This window comes from Trachemys scripta, chromosome 19, assembly GCF_013100865.1.
Source record: "Trachemys scripta elegans isolate TJP31775 chromosome 19, CAS_Tse_1.0, whole genome shotgun sequence".
NCBI classification, from domain to species: domain Eukaryota; kingdom Metazoa; phylum Chordata; order Testudines; family Emydidae; genus Trachemys; species Trachemys scripta.
In genome coordinates, this window is record NC_048316.1 from 16479694 (window position 1) to 16507404 (window position 27711).

At 52.4% G+C, this 27711-nt stretch overlaps 1 protein-coding gene across 11 annotated transcripts in view; it reads right to left on the reverse strand.

Annotated features, from left to right (window-relative positions):
* Positions 1 to 27711, reverse strand: part of ARHGEF10L (Rho guanine nucleotide exchange factor 10 like) — a 191940-nt gene that overhangs the window by 73557 nt on the left and 90672 nt on the right. For 7 of the 11 annotated variants that reach the window (XM_034753125.1, XM_034753127.1, XM_034753121.1 and 4 more), the window contains 9 exons: positions 26840 to 26997; positions 22089 to 22205; positions 16623 to 16731; positions 10103 to 10209; positions 8312 to 8389; positions 7174 to 7353; positions 5873 to 5989; positions 4727 to 4819; positions 2581 to 2754 (listed from right to left, as the gene is read on the reverse strand). In XM_034753125.1, the coding sequence (XP_034609016.1) occupies positions 2581 to 2754; positions 4727 to 4819; positions 5873 to 5989; positions 7174 to 7353; positions 8312 to 8389; positions 10103 to 10209; positions 16623 to 16731; positions 22089 to 22205; positions 26840 to 26997 (1133 nt within the window). Of the gene's footprint in view, positions 1 to 2580; positions 2755 to 4726; positions 4820 to 5872; positions 5990 to 7173; positions 7354 to 8311; positions 8390 to 10102; positions 10210 to 11346; positions 11501 to 16622; positions 16732 to 22088; positions 22206 to 26839; positions 26998 to 27711 lie in introns of those variants that run through there. The other 4 variants (XM_034753129.1, XM_034753128.1, XM_034753132.1 and 1 more) reach the window with 2 other exon arrangements.

Sequence of the window (27711 nt, forward strand, 5' to 3'; positions counted from 1 at the left end):
ATCAGAACTGCTCAGCTCTGTGTCATAAGCCCTATATTGCTAACAGCTATTGGGGTTTCTCCTTTAGCTCAAGGGGCCTGGGCTTTCAGAGCAGGAGGATCGGAGTTCTGCCGTGCAGTTCTGAGCGGGTCCGGTACACAAAGCAGAGACAGCAGCCCTAACGGATTCATTACGGTAACTATTTGCTCCAGTACAGAGACGTATCCAATAGGACTCCACAGCACAACAACAACAGCACACTGAGCTACAACCCAGCAGATCCGGGCTCAGGGGCCACTTCAGAACTTTGTTCCTTGGTCCCGGAGTCTCTGAGCCCAGCTGCGGGGGGGAAAGGTGGACAGTTGACTGAGGGTCCATCTACGCTACGTTTTAAAACCCGCAGCAGCAAGTCTCAGAGCCCGAAAGTCCCCCGCTTTGCAGGACGAGTCCCTTTGCTTTCATTTCCTCTGCAGAGCGGATTGTGCCACCGCTCAGCCCCAGCGCTGCCCAGTCACACGATGTTCTGCAAATGCCTGGCCCTGGCTATTTCGAAATCTCGCTGACTGACTTTCAGTCTCTCTCCTCTCAAGGAGTAAACACCGAGGGCAGGGGGATTTCCACCCAATGCTCTTCAATTTCATGTTAACCAGAGACTTAGAAATAACGCAGCGTCTGGATGCCAGTTAGCCTGGCCGAGAGCCCATCTGAGAGACAGGAGACCAGCAATCCATGCGGGCTGCCCCACGCGGCCTCTGAGCTGCGGCAGCCATCGGCAGTCACCTCAGCACGGACTGGCCTGTGCCCTGCTAGAGTAGGCAGAAGAGCGCTGTTACCAGCCAGGTAGTTAGCAGGGTAACATCCCTGTTTTTTTGCCCTGGTGCTTTGACCCATCTTTTGTAAGCCCCACCTGACAGGAGCCTGCCGGGCTGGGGAAACTCACAGGTCGGCCAAGGAGATGGGGCATTCCCTGTGGCACCCCCATGGCCCAGGAGATGAGCTACGTGCTGGCAACCTGCCCTCTCCATGAGGTCTTCCACCTGCCTCCCACCCCAACATGTAGAGTCCAATCTATGGGGGAGGAGGGGCGTGCTTAGCTGGGGGACACAGCGGACTCCCTCGCCTCACTCTCTTCCCACCCATACTAAGCCCAAATGTCCCCCCGCGTTGCACTCTGAACTGCTGCCCAGCCTAGCTGGGCTGTCACTGCACTTAGCTGGCTCAGATGAACCTCGGTGCCGGCACCAGTGCACTGCCCCGGTCTCCCATTCAATGCCCAGCAGCACTTGAAATGGCAAGGATGGGTACTGGAGCAGCCCAAGTGCTCACACAGCTGGCTAAGGAGCTGCGAACCCAGGCCCTGGTTGGGCTGGACTGTCTGGGCGAGCTGATAACAGCAGCCTGAAAAGGGAGAGTTTATCAGAAGCCACGGACGACCCATCCCCAGGTCTTGATGCGTTCGAGGTGCTCTCAAATCGGAGCTTTCACTTGGAATAAGACACAACCTCCATCCCTTCCGTTGGCAGGGAGCGTGCCCAGGCAGACTGCCTGGTCACTGCGCCCAGGCTTCCTGGCAGAAGCCCCCTTGCAGACAGCCAGGCAGATGCCAGCCAGCCAAGGAAGTTTGAGATGGATTTTAAACAGATGAACCCGAGCTGCAGAGTTCAGCTCCGGAGCTGGAGAACGCGGTCAAATCGGAGGGATTCGAGTATGGGTCCCGCTCAGACAACACCATCCAGGCTCCAGAGATCTGTTCAAGAGCCAACACTCAAGGCTAGATGCCACAGGCTGGTCAGACCATCATCCTGGCTACCTTGCCAGCCCTGAGACACGGAGCTGAGCAGATAAAGGACAAAGCCACGTCCAACTTGCCAAGGGTAGCGTGAAAGCCAGCAAGCGGGGCCATGAGAACAGAGGACAAAGGGGTGCAGTGTGGCACTAACGGTTCCCTCGCAGGGGGCAGGTGTATGGGGGTGAAACACAAACAGCGAGCGACTTCAGCAGGCGACCGTGGGAAGGATGTTGGGTGAAGGGAGGAGGAGGATCCAGGAAGGAAGATGTTTTGATCCTAGCACTGTAAGCCGGAGGACAGCACCATGGACCACCAGAGAAAGAAACTGGGAATTCTTCTGACCAAGGGGCACGTCAGCCACAACCCAACCTAGTAGATGGTCTTCTCCACACCATGGTCGTAGGCAGAATCTGCTCTGGGGGCCTCAGATATTCAGTCCAGGCTTTCCCTCTCCCTTACCCCAACCGAATGGGCAAAGCAGATTCACAGGGACCATCTAGTCTGACCTCCCCGGACCAGTACCTTCCTGCCCGGCACCAGCGAAGATGCTGTTAGCAAGTAGCGGCGCACACCTGGCGAGAGCCCGAGCAGGTCGCTTCCTAAACTAGGGAGAGTTTTGTGCTCAGCCAGAAATGGATTCGAACAAACATTTGGGGAGAGGAGAGAACCACCCTGTCCAGCCATCCTCTGCAATAGGGGTTCCGAAGCTATTCACGTACGCACACTGTCATCTAGTGGGCAGAGCGGGGAAGGGGAATTTCCCGACCAGGGACGCTGAGCCCTGCCCGTCGCTCAGGAACTCAAGCCCCCACCTTGTTAAGGCTGCTGCGGTCACTGACGCTCCTGGTCAGCTGCTGGATCTCAGCCATCTGGTCGGCCACTCGCTTCTGCTCATTGAGTTTCTCCGCCAGCGTCTCCAGCTCGGTGAGGGCGAGCTGGAGCGACAGCCTGTCCGGGTGGCCTTTCGGGGTGTTCTTCAGCATATCCTGGGGTGAAAGAGGGAGGGAGGGAGGAAAAGCAAGTCAGCAGGGAGGGAGATCCCAGGCAGGCCAAGCTGTGGGCCGGAGGAGCCCCTGATGGCACCGCACTCAGATTTTCAGATTTTCGCCCCCAAGCAGCACTCCTGAAAACAATTGGATTTTAGACAGTCCTGGTCTGCGCAGAGACTTGGGGAGCAGCAGCCACCCACCTGCGTACACGTAGGGACACTTTCTGCGGCCGCCAGCGTGATCAACGCACCACGGACTCTTCCCCCAAGGCACAATGTGCAGCCCCAAGACGCTCACCTCGCCTGGCGGCTTCATGCTCCCCAGGCACGAAGAAGTGAGAGGAAGAGGCGTTGATTTTGTTTCGTTCTCCCGCCGTGCTGAGCTCAGGGGCCCCGATGGCAGAACCTCTGCTGAGTGGGAGCTTGTGACACTGGCACCCCAATATTCACCACTGTCGTGTAGTTAGGATATGTTTGTACAAAGTGCGCCTTGTGAGGGGTCATTCTAATTCTGCTAGACAGTAATACCTCATTGGATTGTATGTGCTATCGGCATATGTGAAGTTATGAAGTTTCGCTATGTGGGAGGTTGAAAAAACCACTCAAGCAGCCTTTCAGGTACAACAGTAAAAAGACCAAACAATGTTAATGGCGAATTGAGGAAATGCACACAAGCACAAGGATTACCCCAGAACAGTGTGCAATAGAAACCTCTCAGAGATATCCCTACACCATGGGAACTGTTTGACCCAGGTCGCAGCAAAAGAGCTTTCCAGCAAGTGGGAAGAAGATATAAAAGAGGGAAATGACATCATGATAGTACCTCACTCTCCCCACAACAACACACCTGGAAACACCTGAGGAACAAGGACTGAGCTGGGGGAAGTGATGGTCCCAGGCTAGAGGGATTTTTTAGCCGGCGTATGAAAACCTGGGAAAGCCAAGGCAGTTTGTGCCTTAAGAATCTGCCAGCCTGTATCACTCAGGGTAAGAATTTGCTACTTCATATCCTACCTGTCTAGTATGTTAAGCTCAGTTTGCGGTTTTGTAGTTAATAAACTTGGTTTTGTTTGGTCTAAAACCAGGGTGGAAATCATACTTGGGGCAGAAAGCTGTTACATATCTTCCTCCACATGGAGGGAGGGGGCAAAATTCATGAGCTTGCGCTGTACAGTTCCCTGTGCAGCGCAAGACGGTATAAATTGGGGTTTACACTCCGGGGGGGCGGGGGGCCTTAGCAACTGGGGGGTGCCTTAGCAACTGGGGGGTGCCTTAGCTGAGCCTTCCCATGCAGAGCTGACCTCTGCATGTATGTGAAACTGCAGCTGGGTGTGTCCCACCTGTGTGTGTGCGCTGGTGACAGAGCCTGGAGAGTTTGGCAACTTATCACAGCACCACAGTGTGAAAGGAGCCCAGGCTGGTGGGTCGGGCGGGCTCGGTGGTACCTCAGTTGTAAGTGGCATCGTGGGGGAACCCGTCACAGAGCTCTTCTATACACATCCAGACACTGAGAGTGGCCAGCCTTGGCTAAACCCTGGGTAGGGGCGCTGGAAAAGGAGGGGGGGGTCAGGCCTCATCACTTTTTAACAGACGTAAGGGCGAGGGGGGGGCCTTGGGGGCAGAGAGGAGCGAGCAGGGGGCGGGGCCTCGGGGTAAAGAGGCGGCACGGGGGATGGGGCCATGGTTTGGGCGCCGGTGGCCCCCCCACACTTTTACGGAGCTTCTGCCACTCCTGACCCTGGGAGTGGGTTTCAGGTGGAATTTCTAGCACGTCAAGGGACTCAGCGGATGTAAACCCACATCACTTCGCTGACTCCTGTGGAATTACGCCAGCTGAGGGGCTGACTCAGAGACACCAGAATGACTGTCCCCATCCTGCCAGCCCTGAGATCCGGCCACTTCCCTGCCCGGTGGCTCCATCCCTTGCCCCCACATCCCCCAGTAAGAGCGCAGACTCCAGTTTAAAATACCTGAAGCAGCAGAATGAACTGAGGAAATCTTTGGATGGGCTTCACCATCAGCCCGTAGAGCGTGACCCGGTCAGGGCTTGTCATCTGCCGCTTCTGTCGAGACAAGAACAGCCCTCTACCACTTGCACTTCAACCAGGATCGCTCAGAGCAGAAACCCCTCACCGTTTGTTCTCTCCCCCCTCACCCACCCACCCCACGCACCTCCCCAAGCCATGGATCTGGGTGGGATTCTTCGCTTTTTACTCCTCCGCTCCAGCCCTCGCTCATTCCATTGTCATTCCTCCCTCCCTCACCCACCGCACCCTCTTGTCTGAGGTTAGATCAGCGAGAGATACTACAGAGCTGGAATAACTAACCCATCCTCTCCCGCCACTGCTCTGAGCCCGGCTTCACTCAGGACCCTGGGTTCCTGCAGTGGTTTTCATTGGCAGCAAAACCGTTGCTCTGGCTAGCTACTCTCTGCCTAACTTCACTCAACTGCAACGTTAGCAGATAATGGTCTTCGTGGCACATGCCTGGCAAGGGAAGGATGCCAGCGTTAAGAGATGGGTAGGGTGCCAATATGGCAGGGTTTGAAGGGACGGTCAGTGACTGTGCACCACGTTGGCATCGGTCCTGAACTTAGAGATCAGGCGGGTGGCACTCAACTGATGGTGCCCCCAGCTTCGTTCTGGGGTGGGAATCCAAGCCCAGTGAGAAAGGAAGACGTGGGTATTCTGCAGGGGTAAGGTACGGGGCCAGCGGATAGGGGCTAGAAGCCAGCATCATTCGGTGCAACCACAGCCTCATCTGAGAAGAACAGCCACCGGGACAAGCAGAATGGATACTGTGCAGGTGAAGACCACCACATGGTTCTGGAAACCCAACCCTTTGTATAGAGAGGCATCAGACAGTGCAGACAGGATGCGGAGCGGGAAAATCCTTTCTACCTGGCCGGTGGCTTCCCGGAGCAGTAAAGTCCTGGGTACCGGTGACCTTTGCTAAGTGATTCACCGAGTCGTTTGAAATGCATCTTCTCTCCATCTGCAGCCTCTGCTTGTTCCTGGGAACATGGACCCTTACGACAGCCCTGTCGCAAGCAGAGCCCCATGCAGGCCAACTGCCAGATGGTGACAGGTGCAGCCTTTCCTGACTCTTCCACTGACCTTGAGGAACTCCAAGAACACGGGCTTGGTGAGACAGGCCTTCTTGATCACAGACATGGCGTTGGTGAAGTTGTTCACGTAATCGCTGTACACATCCAGCACCATCGACTTGGAAAACTTGGCGCATGCACAAATAACCAGACAGACAGGAGAGAGAGGGGAGAGTCAGATCCAGCATCTCCTTACTTAGCACCTAGAGCTGAAGCGAAGCCAGCAGCACATGACTTCGACAGCTCACTGCAGACGCCAGCGGCTCACAGCTTGCAAACCTGTCTCCTCCCCCTCCCGAGGCATCTGCATTCGGAAAGTCCATCCTGCAACCCAGAGCTTTCATTTCAACCTGCAAGGAGGTTACCGCCATCAAACACAGAATAAGAGGGGCGCTGGGTCTGCCAAACCCCACAGATGGGATGGTGGTACGGGGCGTTCCCACTTCCTTGCAATGGACAAATTCATGGGGGTCAGCTGCTAACACTCGCATCTAGGCCAGAAGACTGCGGGTTCAAGTTCTCCGCCAAGATTTGGGCTTGTACTCGGCATCAACACTTCAAAGTCTGCAGAGCTCTGAGCGAGGTCGTCCCCGGGACTGCCCCGTCGGAGACGCCGGAATTCGTACGACAAGCTAAACTGAGCTTAACTCGTCTCCGGCAGCTGCTCCAAGGAGCCAGAACCACGGGACCCCGACGCGTTCGCCCACAATCCAGCCCCCCGTAAACAAGGTGAGCACCCCGTGCCGCGTGAGCTGCTGTGGAGGTTAGAAGGACCCCTGTATTTACAGTGGGGCTGCAGCCATCTAACTCGCTATCCTGCAGTAACCAGGGCGCACAATGCAGTTCTATACACGATACATTGGCCCAGGTGGGCCTAGGATAGCGAAGCTTGGAACCTGCCTGAAGACGCCAAGCCTTTCCCGTGAGCTGGCCCCATTTGATCAAGCGAACCAGCAAAAATCAAATGGTGCTCTCCCAGGCTTCCCCCTCATTGGCGGCTGCTCTTAAAACCTGCCCATGGCCTTCGCGCTGACATGGTCTCCTCTACACGGTGCCTATTGCAATAACCCAGGTTCCCAGTGGACTAGAGCTGGCAGCGGTGGGTGGGGAAGCTCCGTAGAGCGGAGTGGGGGCCCGGGATGGAATAGGGGATGCTGGGAAGGTCCAGATAGAAGGGTATTGACAGAGGCTTCTTGTGCATTTTATATCCTACGTCATTGCCTGGAGGCGGCTTTGGCATGCTGGGGATGGGAAGAGGACGTGCGCGGGGGAGGGAACCCCGCCACCTCACTCCAGAAGGGCGTCTCTTACTGAGGCCACGAAGAGGTCCCCAATTTTCTCCGTGGCGTCCCACTCGGCCACACGGGAGAACAAGGCGATCTGGAACATGGAGTGGCAGTGCAGGATCTCCTTGAGGCGGAAGAAAACCACCTGGCACTTCCTGACGCTGAGGGCCTTGGGCTCCATCTCCATCAGGGGGTGCCTGTAATCCTGTAAGCCACAGGAGAGGGTTTAAAACAGACTTTCCCACCATCGCCGCCCCGGATCGCGCCCGTCAGAGGAGCCCAAATGAATTGGGTGTCCCCCTGTGACCTTCCCAGCCTTAATGGTCACGTCTCAGCTCCCCAGCTGTGAAACAGGGATTTTGCTGATCCCTCACTCGTGTTCTTTGATGGCTTGTCTATTAGCCTGTAAGCTCTTCCGAGCAGGGACCATCTCTTACCCCAGGTCCATCCAGCACTTTGCACTAGGAGACCCTGCTCCCGGTTGGAACCCATCAGCCCTACCATACTGAACCGGTTTGATGATTTTTAAAACCCTCTCCCTCCCCCGGCTCACTCCAGCAGTTTTCCCACATTGTTCCCCATTGCTGCTCCTCCTTCGTGTTCTCACGGCCCCTGCCGTTCACAGCCCTCGCTGTGCTTTGCAAACGTTAACGAGTTTGTGCCTCTTGGCCAAAGCCTTCCATGCGCCACGGCTGCCTTGACCTAAACTCAGCAGCAGGGTCCCCGCTTTGTGGCAACTTCGGATCAGTTTTTTTAAACAGAAAACACCACAGAGTTCCCTGGGTGCAGGGGGGGGGGGGGAGGGGGAATCAAACGATCCATGGCACATTCGCTGCATTGTCTAATCGGATGTGTGATTAATTTTATGGTGCCCCTGAATTTTCAGTGAGCTGCAGGGAGCCCCAGGCCCTTTAAATCGCCAGCCTGGGGAAGCTGGGCCGGTCCGGCATGGCGTACCGGCTATTGCCCGTACACCGTACCAGCTCACTTTCACCTCTGCCTAGAGATCAGTCTCCCTGAGGTTCTCTCCCGCCCCCTTCCTTCCCTATTAAGATTTCTAAGGGGGATGGGGAGTTGTTCCCATCTATCCCATCCTCCCTGCCCCTCCCATTCACAGATGTCTGTAGTCTGTGTGACTCAGGTGGGCTTAAGATTGGCGTCACCTGGAGAATCCGCTTTAACGAGTCCACGTAGCTCCTCTCACTCTGCACGATGGAGCCCAGGATGTGACGTCGCACCACCTGCAACACCCACACCAGGGTTACGGTCAGAAACGGGTGCAGAGCCCCTCCATCAGCATACGGGTGTGCACACACACACACACACACACACACACACACACACACCCTCCCTCCCTTAGCACCACATCACAGAACATGTACATCTTCACAGACATCGGTGGGAGGAAAGAGAAAAAGGGAAGGGGCTGGGGGAAGAAAAAGCGACAAGGTGTCAGGCTGTAGATCCACTCACAGAAGCAGAGCTATTTTGCTGACTCACAATGCTGCCGGGTGCTAGTACCCAGTAGAGCGATGTAGAGCTATTTTGCAGATTCATCTTTTTTGGGCAGATTGGACAGTGGTGAGGCAATTTAGTTCCTCAACATACAGCTACAAAAAACACACAGGGGGGAATGAGGCCAGCTGAACTCCAGCGTATTGGCAAGTTTGAAGAAGTCTGGTAAAGGCTCCACATGTACTTGTGTGTCTACAGCCGTTGATCCTCTTGGGCCCCTCACTAGATAAAAACTTGTTCCTCCAGCTCCCAAGCACAGCAGAGCCCAGCATCCCTCCCCTTGGGTTTACTACACTTAATGCTCTAAGATGGAGCGATGTTCTGGTGCTTCCAACCCCCAGGCACCCTCAGAGCGCCCCCTGCAGGTTGTGAGAACCTCACATGCACCAAGATGGACTTCCCACAATCTCCAGTGGGCCACAAATCATGGAGACAGGTAACCAAGTACCACTGGGTTCTGCTGTGCTGGAGAGGACCAAGCGGAGGTAAACAGCCCTCCTCTCCTCCCCAGAAGATCCCGCCAACCCTTGGAGAGAGCTACAGCAGATAACAGGGGGAAGGGATAGCTCAGTGGTTTGAGCATTGGCCCAGGGTTGTGAGTTCAATCCTTGAGGGGGCCACTTAGGGATCTGGGGCAAAATCAGTACTTGGTCCTGCTAGTGAAGGCCGGGGGCTGGACTCGATGACCTTTCAGGGTCCCTTCCAGTTCTAGGAGATAGGTCTATCGTCATTTATTTTATTTTAACGGGAAGCACCGGAAGGAGCCATGCTGGCTGGGGTTCTTGCCAGAAGATCAGGTAATTTCAGATAAGCCTCAAGCAATGGGATGCGTCACAAGTTAAGCTACTGGATGGTTCAACCTCACTTGTGACCACAGATTTGTGACCAGCAGGGGAAGCTCGCACATGGCAAGCCTCTGGGGATTGTTTAACGCCTACAGAACAGAAACGGATATTTGTTAATGTCAAGGAGCTTTCGCTTTCGCTGAAACCTGGTAGGGATCAATCTCTGGGTTCCAAACATTACATCTAATAGAGCTAGCTGAAATTTTCCAAACGTTTTGTCCGAAAGTGGCCTTTTTTTAGGCAATCTAATTTTTCCCATAACAATCGGGCAGTCGAAATCTTTTGTTTTCATGAAAAAGATGCTCTTTGGCCAATAATTACTCCGCCCCCTCGATATTTAACCATTTAAATGACGTTTTTGATAAAGGCTTCAATCAAAGATTCAAAAAAGCAAAAGCAAAAAGCAAAACAGCACAAAACAAGCCCCATTCGGACCCTTTGAAATAAAAGCAACTTTGCAAAGAGGCTTCCACGGGCAGACCAGCTCTGGATCAAAGGGACAGCTCTCTACATCACCACCATCCTACCGGGGGCAGTCAGTCAACCAGGGGAGGTCAAGTCCCATGTACTCAGCGCCTTCCCCCTACCACAGACCTGTTGAGGGCTTAATCCATCCGGCATGGGGCCAAGCTCAGGAGGCGGGTGTTTCATGTCCGAGACAGTGACCTCCAGGAACCCCATGTCTTCCTCCTCAGAGTCACCTGGAAGACAAAACGCACAAGCAATGAACACCTGAGTGGCGCGCCCAGCAAAGCGTAGCCCAAGCTGGAGGACCAACGGCTAGTATCTTGCATGGGTGTGTCTTAAAGCTTCCTACAGCGGGGGAAGAGCACACGTGTCCACTGAGCATTCTGCCCCTGCATTCTGGAGGGTTCTAGGCGCCTACCATTCAGATCACAAGCGCTTTGGGGCGGGCACCACAGCCTCTCCCAGGCTGCAGACAGCGCTGGCGCTCAGAACATCCGGAGTGTTTGTCCAGCCTGTACTCACCCCCCTCCTCACACACATACCTGTGCCATGGAGGGGGCTGGTAACCCGGTGGTTAACGCACTGGCCCTTTTTTTCCCCTCTACTGGTATCAAGAACGAACCTAGAAACTTGAATGCGCCGGTCTCGTCCTATGTCTTAGGCATTCCCCTGGGTGGAGATGCGCCCCACACTGCTCCGACCCACCGGTCAGCAGAATGGATAGCTCATGCACGGCCCTGGGACTGAGGAGTAAACGGTCTGCCCAGACGGCTGGTGCTCTGTTCATTGCCACCGCTGGGTCAAGGAGCAGAGGGTTCCTCTCTATGCAGCAGTAGGTTGCACAACTATTTAGTCCAAGCCGGGACTTACGGGAAACCCTGAATGCTGACACCAGATACCATTGGGCTGCATTAATCAGCCCAAGGAATTTGAGAGGTAGGGACGGGAGAACCACGGAGATCTCAGCCTGGAACGAATTCCCTTTGGAGGAGGGCACAGGACCAGCGAGCCGAGGGCCCCGTCTGCCCTGAATGTCATGGTCAGCCAAGCACCCAAACGCCTGTAGCAGGGAAATCAAACTCACTTGGGGGTTTAAACCCATTTAATACCGCAAAGCTCCAACCAGCCTCCCATCTCGGGACCCTGCCAAGGGGCTGAACAGAATGATCCCAGCAGCGGACCGCTGGGTTTTTTCCATTGTTCCTCATGGCTTCTTCAGAAATCAAACCCAAGCAGAGCGGGTAAGGGGAGGGAATAACGAACCCCGTGCAGAGAGAAGCAGGAAGGAGTGAGCAAGACTGGGGAGCAGAGGCGACAGGAACCGAACCTACCTGAGAAAGGGAAGCCCAGAGAGACAAACCTCCCCTTACCTGAGGCAGAGACCGAAGAGGAAGAGGAGGAGGAGGAGGTGATAATATAGTCTTTTTCAATAGAGCACCGTTTCCTCCACATTCTGCCCGCTGCATTCTCCCGCAAGCACTGCCTGTCAACTTCCTCTTCCCCCCCCATTCTGGCTTTACGGATATAAATAGCCTCGGGAGGAAGGGCGATTGCTGGGGACACTCTGGGCTTGTGTGGGTGGAGACGGGGAGGGGGATCAGAGGGCTGCAGGAATACAGCAGCTGCTTGGCTCACAACTCCCGAGTGACCTTTTTCCTTCCCTAATTTTGGAAGGGCAGCTCAGCTCGCTGTCGCTCGGCTCCAGCCCCGGCTGCCCAGAGTCCAATCACAGCTAGGGACGGGCCCATCTCTGCTCGGACGCTGCTCTCGGGGAGCGCCTCATGCTCTGGGTCAGGTGGCAGGAGGCTGGGCTGGGTGCAGAGGCAGTAGCAGCCAGCGGAGACCCGCACGGCGGGGAGGGGGGCGTAGGCGCCGACGCCGTGGATGCTCCCGGGCTGGAGCACCCCTGGGGTGAAATTGGTGGGTGCAGAGCAAGCTCCCCTCCCCCCCACCTCACCTCCACCCCTGAGCGCACCGCATCCCCTCTTCTCCCAGCCCTTGTAACAAGCTCCGGGAGGGAGGAGGAGGAGCGGGAATACGGCGCGCTCAGGGGAGGAGGCGGGATTTGGGGAAGGGGTTGGAATGAGGGCGGGGCAGGCACCCACCAGTGCCAGGAGAAGTTGGTGCCTATGGCAGGGGAAGGATGGCAGAAGACAGCCAGGTTTATCCCTAACTAGATTTGTCACCTAGGACGTCTCTTCCCTTGACAGGAAGCAGCCATTCACTTCGGTCACGACCCATCGGGTAACCCTACGTGCTGCTCAGACTCCTTTTCCTTTACCCCCCCCCCAGCTATTTAATCACCCTCTAAGACCCTTAAGGACATGTGACATTCTCTAGTTACAGCATGGCCTGTGCTTGGACACACCACCACTCTCCATGCAGATACGCAGGGCCCAGCTAACAACCGGACCCGTCTGGATCTCAAAGCAATTAGCAATTTAACCCTCAACACCTGTGTGTTTGGCATTATCCCCATTTCACAGATGGGGAAAACTGAGGCAGCAGGCAAGGAAGTGACTTGCCTCAAGGTCATACAGTGAGTCTGGGACTAGAACCCAGGACTCCTGACTCCCAGCTCTCTGCTCTAACCATTATACAATCCACTCCTTCTGGGAGATGGAGAAGCAAATGGACACCGGGGATCAAACCCCAAATATCGCTGGTAGCCAAACTTTGGGTGGATCACGCTGCTCTTACAGACACCCAACCTGTCTGCCTCTTTCTTATGCTTCAGCAGCTCTCACAAAGCTCGTTATGCCAGGCACGTCTCATTGGACTGAACTGAGTCCAGAGCACACGGACTAGAATCCTCCCTTGTTCTGGACGTTCCATTGGGATCCCTAAAACCCACAGGGGATATTGCACCTTTTCCATCTGCACTGCCCTGCCCCTGTGTTCCCCATTCCCTATGGAACGTGAGAAGCATTAGCAGAGTCTGATTGGCTGGACTAAATTCCTTAAGAACATAAGAACTGCCATTCTGGGTCAGACCAAAGGTCCATCTACCCCAGTATCCTGTCTTCCGACAGTGGCCAATGCCAGGTGCCCCAGAGGGAATGAACAGAACAGGTAATCATCAAGTGATCCATCCCCCGTTGCCCATTCCCAGCTTCTGGCAAACAGACGCTAGGGACACCATCCCTGTCCATCCTGGCTAACAGCCATTGATGGACCTGTCCTCCATGAATTTATCTAGTTCTTTTTTGAACCCTGTTATAGTCTTGGCCTTCACACCATCCTCTGGCAAGGAGATCTACAGGTTTACTGTGCGTTGTGTGAAAAAATACTGCCTTTTGTTTGGTTTAAACCTGCTGCCTACTAATTTCATTTGGTGACCCCTAGTTCTTGTTAAGAGAAGGAGTAAATAACACTGCCTTATTTACTTTCTCCACACCCGTCCTGATTTAATAGACCTCTACCATATCCACCTTTAGTCGTCTCTTTTCCAAGCTGAAAAGTCCCAGTCTTATTAACCTCTCCTCATATGGAAGCTGTTCCATACCCATAATCGTTTTTGTTGCTCTTTTCTGAGATGGGGCAACCACATCTGCACGCAGCATTCAAGATGTAGGCGTACCATGGAGGCAAGATTATATTTTCTGTCTTATCTCTCCCTTTCTTAATGATTCCCAACATTCTGTTCGCTTTTTTGCCTGCCACTGCACATTGAGTGGATGTTTTCAGAGAACTATCCAGAGTGACTCCTTGTTTCCCCTTCATCAGCAACCCATTCACTTCCCTTCTCTGGAAATGTTGTTGCCTTGTGTTTTGTCTGTGCTGTCCTATGGGCCCAGATTTTTAAAGTTATTTAGGCACCTAACTCCCATTGAAATCAACAGGAGTCGGGTGGCTAAGTCCTCTGGGGCAGAAAACACATCAGATCTGTGTTTGTACCGCTCCTGTGTAAATGCACACTGAATGGACCCGAGCGGCCTGCTGACCCAGCGTGGGCCATCTTCAAGGAAAGTCAAATATGAAGCCACACAGCTGAAGCAGAGGGATTAGCTAGCTTCTCGCCATTTGTACCCCTGGACTCCTCTTCATAGCCCCTGGCCGAGCTTTAGAAAGCCAGGGACTTCCTAACTATAAGAAAAGTAGGACAATGGAACAGATGCCTAGGGAGGTTGTGGAAGCACCTTCATTGGAGGTTTTCAAAAGAAGGCTGGATAGCATCGGTCTTGGATGGTTTAGACACAAATCCCGCATCCGGGAAGGGGGTTAGACTAGATGACCCTTGTGGTCCCGTCTAACCCTCTGGTTCTATGACTTCAGGAATCCATCTCCGTCTATATTTCCATAGGCTTTGCATGGCCTGTGCCCTCTGCTGGTTTTGAAAGTCTCAACCCCTATGGGCAACGGTGACAGCTCACTGATGGATCAGTTTGCTTCAGAAGACGAGAGTGCTCATGAAGATCAACTTCTTTCCCAGTCCCCATGGTCACAGCCCAGGAAGGCCAACTGGGACCAACTTGCTACAGGTTGGAACCAAGTATTAGAGCGGATTAGAAAATGGGGCTTCTTCCACCACTAACCCGTGGAACATTTCAACAGAAACTGAACATTTATGTCAAACAACTGGCCCAAAACTAGACATTTTCCATGAAAATTTGTTTAGTCGAAAACCCTATTTTCCACTGGGAAAACACCTCGATGGAAACTTTTTGACCAGCCCTACTAAATATCCCTGACTTAACAAGGCGGTGCTAGTTACTCTATCCGTGCCCTCAAGGGGCACCCCACAATGTCAGCACCTCCCCAGTTCAGCATTTCCCTCCCATTACTGGAGATAAGAAAGTTCCTCCACCAAAACTCTAGCTTGGGGTCGGCAACCTTTCAGAAGTGGTGTGCCGAGTCTTCATTTACTCATTCTAATTTAAGGTTTCGCGTGCCAGTCATACATTTTAATGTTTTTAAAAGGTCTCTTTCTACAAGTCTATAATATAGAACTAAACTATTGTTGTCTGTAAAGTAAATAAGATTTTTAAAAGGGGATGGTATAATGGGATAGCCTAATTTTGGCAATTAATTGATCTTCGACTATTAGCAGTAAATATGCCCAGTGGCCTGTGATGGGATGTTAGATGGGGTGGGATCTGAGTTACTACAGAGAATTCTTTCCTGAGTGTCTGGCTGATGAGTTTTGCCCACATGCTCAGGGTTTAGCTGATCGCCACATTCGGCGGTCAGGAAGGAATTTTCCTCCAGGGCAGATTGGCAGAGGCCCTGGGGGGTTTTCGCCTTCCTCTGCAGTGTGGGCCACAGGTCACTTGCTGGAGGATTCTCTGCACCTTGAAATCTTTAAACCATGATTTGAGGACTTCAGTGGCTCAGACACAGGTTTGATACAAGAGTGGGTGGTGAGATTCTGTGGCCTGCGTTGTGCAGGAGGTCAGACTAGATGATCATAACGGTCCCTTCTGACCTTAAAGTCTATGATTCTATGCAGAGCCCCCCGGACCGGTGGCCAAGACCCGGGCAGTGTGAGTGCCACTGAAAATCAGCTCGCATGCCGCCTTCGGCACGGGTGCCATAGGTTGCCTACCCCTGGACTAGCTGGTTTCCTCTCTCCTCCTTCACGTGCCGCCAAAAGGCTAACGGAAGGGATATGGTTTGGCACAGTCGTTTCCATGGAAATAAGCAGCAACACTCAGGATTACAACAGACCCGGGTGGCAACTGGGGGATGATCCAGATTTAGTCACCAGGGGCCAAATCCTCTGCAGACAGCAATGCCAGCCCAGCCAAGGAAGTTACACTAGTTACTCCAGCAAAAGGTTTTGCCCCAGCACACTGTTCTGGTTTAGTAACAGCAGCAGAAGCAATGCATGAAATAAAACAGGAACGTGATTTTTATCTTTAAAAAAATATGACTAACCAAAACAGGTTTTAGGCCACAAGCATCTGGCTTTGTTTTCTCAAAACGTGCTGAGCGCCCACCGCTCCTACTGAAGATAAACACTTTAGACATTCAGGCCATTAGGGGACAGCTTTTCAAAAGACCTAGGGGACAGATTTTTCAAATGCTGCCCACTCCGAATTTGGGCCAGATGACCAGCTCCCGTCAAGACACAAAGATTGTCAGAAGAGCACAGCCCTCAACCGGAGTTTGTTTGAAAACCTGCCCATTACTTTTCAGCATCTAACTGGGAGAAGGGTTCTTTGGAAAACCCGGCCCTGAATGAAGGGTGCTTTTAACGTATGGCCTCTCCAGCTTGAGAGTCATGAAAGCTTTGATAGGTTTTAGAAAAACTAAATAGGAAAGGGATTCTGGGATGCGGTTTTAAAGGGTATATAAAGGTTTGACATGTAAACTTCCCCCCACTGTTGGAATCCCTGATACAACTGCCTTGCACTAGGCAAGGGGCAACGTTTTCACAAGAACCTAAATCCCATCTTCAAAAGTTAGACACTTAAGAGCCTAAGTCACTTAGATGCTCTGAGCAATTCCATGCTAGAGCACAAGCGTGAGAGAGTGCAAAAAGGAGGCAAAAAGCATAAATTAGAGGCGGGGGGGGGGGATTAAATTGTGATCACCCAATCATTCGTAGGAAATGCAAGGATTTCTGGTATTTTCAGTTTGTGATTTTTCTTTCTGTAAAATCAGTTATTTTGCACCTGACACCGACCGCCCCAGCGCCAGTTACCTGGGGCTTCTTTCCGGTGCAAGAAGGTCACTTTGCGCATGACAGCGATCTTCGTCTTCTCCAAGCCGTCTTTTGTGCCGCTTCTGGCGGCTTTCATCAGCTGAGTCATCTGAGGAGAAGAGACGCAAAGAAGTGACCATCTCTGTCAATCCTCCAGCCCCAGCTGCTCCATCCCAGCGCAAGCAGCACCCCACGCTCCCTGCCTCTTTGCTAGAAACGATTCGACTTCCAAGACACAAGAGCAGCTCTTCCTCCCCATGTCAACCACACACACACTTCATGGGGGGGCGGGGGGCACGGACCCTCTTGGCCCTAAAGAAATGGCATTGAAAGAATCTGAATAATTTCTTTCAATAGCAGCTTTAAAAAAAAAAAAAAAAAAAAAAAAAAAACCAGCCACACTTTATATTAAGGAACCCTTTGTAAAGGGTTAAATTATTCAGAGATGTTATTAGCGTGTTCCAGGCATGAGCAGTACGTGTCACAGCTGGCTTGCAGCACAGCACTAGAAAGTGTTCTGGATGGTTTATAAGCAATCTCTCAACCGAAGGTCTCTCTAGCAATCTGGAACAACTGACAGGCATTTACTGAAGCATCTATTAACCCTTCAGAGATGAAACCTTAGCGTAAAGTGCGATCTATATACCTAGAGAGATTCCCGTGGGCGATACCATCATCGGAGCCTGAGGAGTAGTTTCTTGCAGCAAGTTCTGATCTTTTCCATCTCCGAAAAAGAGGAAATGGAACTTTTTTGGTTTAAACATGTGAATTTAGTAATGGGGTGGGGACTGTCAGACGCGTGGCATTGGCCAGCTCTGCTCCTGTCAAAGCAGAGGGCAGAACTCCGGCTGGCTTCAATGGGAGTGAGGTTAGGCTGATCAAACCCTTTGCGGCTGCTCATGGACAGCCCCAGTGCCTGAAGTCCTATTTACATCCAGGACAGGGCAGCAGCAATGCAAGGCTCCCCCACACATCCTGCCAATGTGCTCTCTGGAGGCTCTACCTCCAGGGTAGAGAGAGCTCAGTCTCCCGGGCCCTGTCTGTCCTTGGCCTCTCTGCTGAGCCTACCAGCCAGGCAGTCAGCTATGGGACTGGACTAAGCCCCAAGAACCAACTGCACATGCGCCACCAAACCATCAGCAGATGGTGGCGTCTTCTAGTCCCTGTCCGCTTGGCCAGATGCAGATGGGATCACAGGCTCACTTTCCCAATCTGCCAGTCGGGCACGCCAGCCTGCCCACCTCCTCTTCTGGCATTTCCAATCGGACTAGACAGCAGCAGTGCTCCGGGGTCTTTCCCACCTCCTCTCTGGGACCAGCCTCGGCCCAGCTCCAGCCATGGGGCTCTAGGAACGTGTCACCAGCCAGCTGCACGCGAGCGATCCTACTGACCTGACGGCTTCTCTGTAATGCCACTCCCTTCGGGAGCTCCCTCTGCCCTTTGGCACGTGACCCTCACTTGGATCAGTCCAACACATTAAAAGGGCCGGCGTCCCACATGTAGGGAAGGTGGGAAGAGCAGGTTCATGGTGAAACAATGCAGCAGCCTAGTGCACATTCTCACAGGGGACCTGGCAACAGTCTCCAGGGGACCACATGCCCGCTGAGGATAGCTGGAGCATAGCGCACCCCGGCTATGCCTACTCCCCATTCCCTGCACAAGAGGCTGAAGGGAAGGCAGCCTGCTGGGAATTCCGCCAGCAAGGGGCACATCGCCATCCACGTGGGACAGAGAATCTGTCCTGTAGTGACCCATCAGATTCAGACCAGGTTTGAGTGTTAGATAGTCCGTGAACATTTAAAGCAGGAAGGGAAGCTCAAGGTGGGCAAATGGAAGGGGGAAAGACTGTGCTGATCTGCTCAAGACCAGCTTAGTTTCAAGCCATTAACAATTTTATGGGACATGTTACCACCACATCTGGCAATCTCCCCCCACCCCCTCTTCCCTGGTATTTGTGAACCACGGCTATTTGCACATGCAGGAGCTTTGCACTTGTACCTGAAAAATCCAACAGCCGCACGTGCAAAGTGTCCATTTGCAAACTGCTGGGGCTAGAGATCAGTGTAGCACCTAGAGGGCAGACGCACACACTCTGCTGAGAGCAGGACACCTTATCTGGCCCCGATGGTTCAGAAGATACTTGTAACCATCACCACTGGTGGGTACGGACTAGAGCTGGTCAGAAAAATCTTGACAGACCCATTTTCCATCAGAGAACACAGTTTCCTCAAAGTTAAAACCTTTCCCGAAATTCATAGATTCATAGATTCTAGGACTGAAAGGGGCCTCAAGAGGTCATCGAGTCCAGTCCCCTGCCCGCATGGCAGGACCAAATACTGTCTAGACCATCCCTTCACCACATTTGGTGAAGTTGACAAATGTGTCAACTTCACCAAAGATTCATTTTGGACAAAACCCTCAAAAAAGTTCCAACAATTAAAAACAAGGTTCCTTTTGGATATTTTTCGAAAAAATGGTTTGATTTTTCATTTGGAAAAAAACTTTTTACTTTTTAAAAAATGCTGTATTCTATTATACTAGAAAATAAAAAAAGTTAATCAAAACAAAATTAATTGACCAAAAAAAATAAAATTGGAGTTTTCTTTCATGGAGTATTTAGAAATTTTCAGGTTTTATTCTTAACTGGAATGAAGACAAATGTGAAAGTCCCTAAATCCTTCATGAAATGGACTTGGCATCCTCCACACAGGTCTACCACTGACCTCTTTCGGGTGAACCTTTGTAACCCCAACCCAGGTCAGGTGATGGCAACAAGGAGATGAAGTTCAGTCTCTTACCACCAATCTCAGGTGTTGCAGTATTACAGCATGGTACCAGCAGTGGGATTTGAACCCACGCCTCCGGGCCCAGATCTGTGGCACGCTACTATTACAATATGGGGCCTTCAACCGGTCGCTACGTTCGAGAATTTAACTATTGCCCATTTTGTGCTGCAGCCCTGAATAATTTTGATGGAGGACGGCGTTCAAATTCCACCTTTGGGAGGACGACTTATGGGAGGTTTTTAAGAGGCAGCTGTTTCAGGCCACAAAAAGGTTTAGAATTTCGGAAGTATCCCCGGCTGAGATGGATTAATGGGCAGAGGGCAGGCGAGGTGGACAAAGGTGCAGGTTAAATGCAAGACATCAGATTCTTATTGCTCTCGTGTTTTAGGAAGCGTCGTAAGCAGCAGTACTGAGAGATGAAACCCAGAGCAAAGACAGGACATCAAATGAGGGGCCAGTCAAATACGATATCCATTTTCAGTCTCGGGCAACGGATCAGATAATAATACGGTCATTTTATACAGAGGTTCCATCTACAAATGGTTTATAAAGGGTTACTGGACTGCTCTAAGCATGTTCAAGACATCAGTAGCATGTGCTAGGCATGGTTATAAGCATGTCACTAGCAGGCATTAGAGCAAACAGCCACATGCCAACTTTTCACACATCCTCTGTAGCAGTCAAAAAAATAAGTGTTCCAGAACACCATATTCAGAGCCCTCTCAAAAACGCTAAATGTCCCTATCTTGCCTTCTCCAAGCTTGTGTATTTCAGGGGTGCTGGAGGAGCTGGTATTAAGAAGTGAATTGCAATAACTATTTGTGTGGCCAAATGTTATTTTGAGAAAATGGAAATCTGCAATTCCTCCCTCGGACATAGACTGGCTTAGGGAGCTCTCTGCTAGTGCACGAATAGAAAAAAAATCACTGTCTAACAAATGTTTGGGAGAGGAGGAATGAGGGTGCCTGGTCACACCTGAAACTGTTGCATATTTTTGCAGTTTAGTATATATTAGTTAACACAGCTTATGTTCACATTTATCTGTTTAGTCACTGACCTGATACCCTGCATAACCACCTCGGGCTCAGGTTTTTGGTTTGATTTTGTTTCGATTTTTTCCAGGTTTTAAAAAATAATGAACGCTGAATTTCGTTATTTACATGCTACTTCCATGTTGGGCCCGTATTTACATATGTTTGGTTTCCTTCTGTGTTTAAAAAAAACGTGTTATAGATGGTTATAAGCAACCTATTGACCTACTGGGCTCTATAGCAATCAATTAACTGCTTATAAAGGAAACTTTAATACGAAGTGTGACCAATATTTTGCACTTATAGACAACGGCTTCCATATAAAAGTCACCAGCATTTGCCAGAGAGGTAAACTCCTTAAAGGTACAGGAACTACTGCTCTCAGATCACTGCATGGGAACGGCTGGTGCCTTCTTAAATGGGAGCCACTCTCCAGCACGCCCAATGTCTGAGCGCGTTTTACGAAGGCCAACTCACTCGTGTGCAGTTCTGCTCTGAAAAGTGACAATGCAAAATTGGCACCTCCTTACTCAGCAGATCTTCTCCCAGGCTCATCTGCCCACTTCAGCCACTCGGCGGCAGCGTTAACTCCAGCTCTCTACCTTCTCCCTTGAGCAAGGAGCCGCACTGTGAAATAACACTGATCTGGAGCGTATTAGTAGCTAACAGCACCAGTGCACTGGAGTTAAGGAGGTCTTGGGGAGGGGGGAGGGCTCCCATGAACTCGGCAGTGAAGACAAGCCCTTAAATAAGGCTCTGCTGTCGTGCAGGAGCCAACACAGCTGGCAGAGGGGGGTGCGGGATCCCAGGCCATCTGGTGCAAATCACATTGTTAATTAGCTTCCAATCAGTGACACCTGGGGCTGCACAGGGGTCACCAAGGGCAAAATTTGATCTGCAGAACCTTTTACTGGTCACGAGGCACAAGGAAAATGCTGGGTGAGGTGCTCAGATCCAAAAGGGAGCTGGCAGATAAACCCCTCCTCCTCCTGCATCATTTTACTTGGAAGCCAAGCTCATTTGAAAGAAAGCAAACCTGGAATTGCCATTTTTAGAGTCACTTTTCAGAGCCACACCCATGCTGTGTGGAATCCCTGGGAGGCAGGGAAGCATTTCTTGATTTCCCAGAACCAAGGCACAAAGGTGACATGGCTTGGCCACAGACAATGGGTGTAGCTACACTTTGAGCTCGAGGGGACATATCCATGCTAGCGCTGGTGGAGCTAGCGTACTAAAGATAGAAGCGTAGCTGCCCCGAGTACATGCCTAGAGTCTCGGACGGGATCGTACTCCGGGCGACCTGCCCCTCCTGCCACTTGCATTGCCACGGCTATACTTCTCCGTTCAGTCCTCTAGCTGGAGCGAAGCTAGCGCGGGTACGTCTCCTCAAGCTGGGGTTTGCACGTACCCAGAGAGTCACCAGGAACTGAACTGACGCCCAGTTCTCGCCCCTGGTCCCCGTGCCTCTGCCCCTTTAAGAGCATCTCACAGTGCCTCTTTAAGAGCATGCTTGCAGACTTGAGTTCAGCGGGCCTGGTGTAAAAAGGAAGCGATCATGCGAAGCAGAGAGAGACTGCGGTGCAGAGAGAGCATGCAACCCAGGAGGGATCGATAAGGGGGTAAAAAAAAGTCTGAAGGAGGGACAGTACCTTACAATCGTATTTCTGCTTCAGCTCCTGCATGTCTCTCCCCCCAACTCTTAAAGCCAGAAAGTCCCTCTTTGTCCTGGCGTATCTCTCCTTTAGCCTATTCAGGTCTGGAGAAAGCTGCGCCCCAAGCAATCAGGTAGGAGGAGAAGCAACAGGCAGCGGGAAGAGAGGCAGAGAAGAGAGATTCAGGTAAGCAGCCAAACACAAGAGGAGAAACAAGAGGACCAGTGATCCGTCTAGACTAGCCCGTCTGAATGCAGGTGGGGCGCTCCTATCCCCCCCATCCGAAGGAGAAGAGCACCTGCCATGACCCCCACCAGGGTGGGGATAGCTCTTGTTCTGCTCCCTGGAGGAGAGCAAGGGGGAATCTAATTGCTCAGGAGAGCAAGAGGCCTTGTGCTGAACAGTGGCCAAGGCTCTCCCCACCCCAAGGTCATGTCTGCAGTGGTGCACCAGGACCTACTGGAGCTCCTCTGAGGCAGGGGAGAGGGGCTGCCAAGCAGGGATGCTCCCTCCCAGGCACCAGGAAGAAGGGCATTCCAGATTGTGGGTCCTGAGCCCCCCGCTTTAGAGATCCAGCCAGGCAACAACTGCTATGTTCAGTAATTTACTGGGCTCTCCACAGCCCCCAATCCCATGTCAAGGCCCCCAATGCAGGAGCCCATCCCCCGACTCTGAGCCCAAGGAGAACTCGCTACGGGGGCGGGGTGGGGAGGGTCCCACTGCTGCATTAAGACAAGCTGCTCCGTAGCCCTGCCCAGCAAGTCGCCCCACCCAGCGTGCATGTCCCTCCCAGACCGCACAGCAAAGCGGGACAGAGGCAAGCGCACGCAGGAGCCTGGGGATGGGGGCAGAAGGAGGGAGTAGCACAGGCTCATACAGTAAGCCGGGCACCAAGCGGGATCTCAGCCACCAGGAGGCATTGCCGGGTGCCCCCCATCCTGGTCAACCCTCTCCCCTCCCAAGTCTGCGTCCCGCCCCCAGTCAGAGGCACTCTGTGGAACAGTCCGAGGGCTGGAGTGTCTTGTCCCAGCTGACTGGGAGTGCAAAGCACCGACAGGCAATAGGAACGGACGTAACAGCTTTGTCGTACACGTCTGCCCCACGTGGGTATCTGCCCGGCACTGGCTGCATCCCAGTCCTGCTCCAGCGCACGCTGGGCTCAGTGTAAAACCCGGGAGGGATTCTCTGGGGCACGGGCTCTTCTCTGCTTGCGCCACAGTCCTGGTTTGGACTTAGAACAGGACATCACAGAGGAAAAACCTCTCCGGACAACACACCTATAGGCAGGGCTTAATCTGTGCTGGGGCTTGCCAGGCTGAGCCCCGGCGCCTCCGGGCCCGGCTGTTCGGGGCCCCGGCGCCTCCAGGCCCGGCCGTTCGGTTATGAAACTAAAAAAAGATGGCTTGAGCCCCGGCACCCAATTGCTTGAGCTCCAGCACCTCTTCCGTTACCAATTAAGCACTGGCAATAGGTCTATGCGCCCTTTCGAGAAGGTGCCAGCCTATGGTAGGATTTCACGACTAACCGCTTCCAGAGGCAGTCTGCCAGTTCTGAATGACGACCCGACCCGCCACGCAAGATAACGGGACACTCGGGGTCCAGACCCCCCAAGGGGAGAACAGAAGCTTTAACCCCCCCACCCCCCAAAATGAGCAGTTGAACTAGCTGATTTATAGTGCAATAATACAGCATGCAATGTGTATCGAGGAAGGTCTTATGGAAGCTTATAATGTTCCGAACTTGGTCATCATGAGATAAGACGACAGAGCACGGATCTGTCTATATAAACACTGTGCTCATAACCTGCATTACAATTTCAGGTACACCTCACCACCGGGAGGGGCGCCGCCCACGCCAGGAGTTGACAGGAAACTGGTTCCACCTAACAACCGTCACTCGGCGGGTGCTGTCCGTGAAACACCGGATCTTCCCCACGGCTCAGGGGTACACTGGGAAACTGTTCAAAGGCGATACGCAGCTTGTACTAGAAAAGGGGTTTTCTTGAACGTAGACACGTTTGTCGGTAACTATGTCATCTCTGAATTGGTGGCTTTTCTAGTCAATAGCGTCACTACAGAAGGGATGGGCATGGGCTGGTCTACACTGGGGGGGGGGAAATCGATCTAAGATACGCAACTTCAGCTACATGAATAGCGTAGCTGAAGTCGAAGTATCTTAGATCGATTGACCTGGGGTCCACACGGCGTGGTATCGACGGCCGCGGCTCCCCCGTCGACTCCGCTACCACCCCTCGCTCCGGTGGAGTTCCGGAGTCGACAGGGAGCGCGTTCAGGGATCAATATATCGCATCTTAACGAAACGTGATATATCGATCCCCGTACCCCAAATTGAAGCGAGTCCAATGGAGGGCAACGAAAATGATCAGGGGGCTGGGGCACGTGACTTACGAGGAGAGGCTGAAGGAATTTGGGTTATTTACTCTGCAGAAGAGAAGAGGGAGGGGGGATTTGATAGCAGCCTTCAACTACCTGAAGGGGGGTTCCAAAGAGGATATTCTCAGTGGTGACAGATGACAGGACAAGGAGCAAGGGTCTCAAGCTACAGTGGAGGAGGTCTAGGTTGGATATTAGGAGAATCTATTCCACTAGGAGGTTGGTGAAGCACTGGAATGGGTTCCCTAGGGAGGTGGTGGAATCTCCTTCCTTAGAGGTTTTTAAGGTCAGGTTTGACAAAGCCCTGGCTGGGATGATTTAGTTGGGGTTAGTCCTGCTTTGAGCAGGGGGTTGGACTAGATACCTCCTGAGGTCCCTTCCAACCCTGAGATTCTATGATTCTAATAAGCCTTTTGTTTCTTTGCACCCCACGCAGGTCTCTGGTGCACAAACCGGGTGGATGCAGGGGCCGAAGTCAGCTGGTGTCTGGGGGGCTGGTCTCACACCTTTGAGGGTGACGCACCAGAGGGGAAAGTTGGCGTCTGGTGGTTAAGAACTCGGGGAGGACGGATTTGGGAAGACTCAGGACGGGAAGGGCTGCTGGTGTCACCCTACAAAGGCTGGTGGACGTCAGAATGAGACCTCGTGCTTGTGGACCGGCTACTGGCATCAGGACTCTGAACCAAAGCTGCACAGCATAAAAATCCTCCAGGCTACACAGCAGGGGGTGAGTGAACCCCTTCCTGGCCTGGGCAGCCCCCAAAGTGTCCCAGCTGGGATTCTTGCTGCCCCCACTTGACTGCACCAGAACAGCCCTGCAGCCAGTGGTACATCGTTTGCATCATGAACCATTAGCTAGCTGCAGGGGTTCAAAGAGGACAAGATCTAGCGTGCATGGCGGGGGGCACACGGCAACGTACCCCGACAGCCTGGAACAAAGCCTCGGCTCCTAGGAAACCGCAGCCACGAGTAGAATCCTGGTTCAAACAAGGCCACAAATGGCCTCCCCAGTACTAGGCAATATCGGAGACCAGCAGCTAAATGTATTATCCCAGTTAAATTTCTCTGGGCAAGATGTTAAATAAATTAAAAAAAAAAAAATCCACCCACCATCTGCTTGAACACCTGGTTATTATATGGGGCTTTTCCTCCATAGATCTCAAAGCACTTTACAAAGGAAGTATCAGAGGGATAGCCGTGTTAGTCTGAATCTGTAAAAAGCAACAGAGGGTCCTGTGGCACCTTTGAGACTAACAGAAGTATTGGGAGCATAAGCTTTCGTGGGTAAGAACCTCACTTCTACAGATGCAAGTAATGGAAATCTCTAGATGCTGTATAGGATGCTGATCAGGTGGTTCCTCAGTTTCTTTGATAACGTATGGCATAATCTCTCACTGTGGTCTGTGCAGTATGTAGATAGCAATGGATTTTTCACCTTCAGTCCATTTGGTATGATGTCCATCTGTTTGCATTTGGAAAGGAAGATGATATCTGTCTGTATTTGTGCAAGTTTCTTCATGAGGTTGATAGATTTCCATTCCATACGGCTAAATGCAGTGCCTTGCATGGTGTCAAGTATCAGAGGGGTAGCCGTGTTAGTCTGAATCTGTAAAAAGCAACAGAGGGTCCTGTGGCACCTTNTGGAACTGTCTATATAATCTCACTAGTTATTGTAATCAGGGCTGGTTCTCTCTGGAGACAGGCCGCTCTCTATTGTTTACTTGCATCTGTAGAAGTGAGGTTCTTACCCACGAAAGCTTATGCTCCCAATACTTCTGTTAGTCTCAAAGGTGCCACAGGACCCTCTGTTGCTTTTTACAAAGGAAGTCAGTGTCATTAGCCCCATTTTACAGATGGGAAAACTGAGGCAGAGAAGGGCAGGGACTAGCAGAGTCAGGAATAGAACCCAGGTCTCCTGAGTCCCAGTCCAGTGCTCTGCCCAGTAGGCAACAGTCTCTGGGGGTCCACTTAAGTCCCCTTCCCCTCTCCCAGGCAGCGGGGATTATTCAAGCTAAAAGGTTTCACATCCAGGCCATCCGAGTGCACCCTGTAGCTCAGCTGAGTCAAATTTGAAACAGCTACACCCCTCGCATCCTCCCATCTGCTGCTTACCCTCAAGCTATTGATACACCAGTCCCTTAACCATGGATGGGCTATGAACATTTACAGCTGGACATTAGCCTGACAAACCATTTAGCGTTTACCATCCAGCGCCCCCAACCTGTACAGCCCTGGATCGTCGACGAGAGAAGTGGATCAGAGGTTCTATTTCAAATTGGTGCGCCACCACCCCACACCAACCATCAAGGCAGGACCGGTTGTATCAGTTCTCAGGGCACATCGTGTGCCGATTACCTTTGGCTGGAAGGACGCCTTGTGTTTGGCAGGTTCCACCTCAGGCTTGGCCTCTTCGCCAGAATCCTCGCTGTAGCTCTCAAACTCGCTGGAGCTCCAGCCTAGGTCCTCGGCTTCCCGATGTGCCCCATCCTCGTAAATCAGGTTCCTGTCTGCCCCTGTCGGGGCGGGGGAAAGAACAGAACACCATTGGCAAAGGCCCACGGCATTGACTCTCGGGAGGAGGCATTTGCTTCGACCCATGACGTGCCCCATTAATTCAGCATTCTCCACAGTGTGCCTCTCTGCCTCCCACACCGCCTATTTCCAGGGTTGACCCAGGCCCGGATATCGCGTTGCATTCACTTGCCTCGGAAGGCATTGCTCCAGAACGAGGCAAATCTTCTGAATCTATGGCTACAAGCGTCAGTAAGCCATACTGGGGTGAAAATGAGGAGAAGCATCGCCTAAGGATATTGGTGGAACGTAGATCTCTTCCAACCAGGCAGGACAGTGGATGAGAAAAGGAACCATCTTGCAAGCAGCAAGGGGGCTGGGGCAGGCTGGAGAAGGACAAGGCGACTCAGTGATCTTTTCTCCCTCTCCAACCTGTTTCCAGGTGCTGTATTCAGGAAAGGCAACTAGTGGGTCAGGCCAGTTCTCAACATTCATGCTCAGAGCAGCTACGCACCATGCCCAAAGGACAAGACTAGGCCAGCAGGGGGTAGCAGCTCTGCTCAAGCAAGCTCTCTCTCTGAGAACGGAGATGGTTGCATAGACAGACCAGCCACAAGTCACCACAAGGAACTTGAGAAAAGAGGGTGGAGCAGAGGGGCTTGAACCCATGGAAAGCAAGGTTAGAAGTCCTGAGAGTTCCAGGGGAACATGACGAT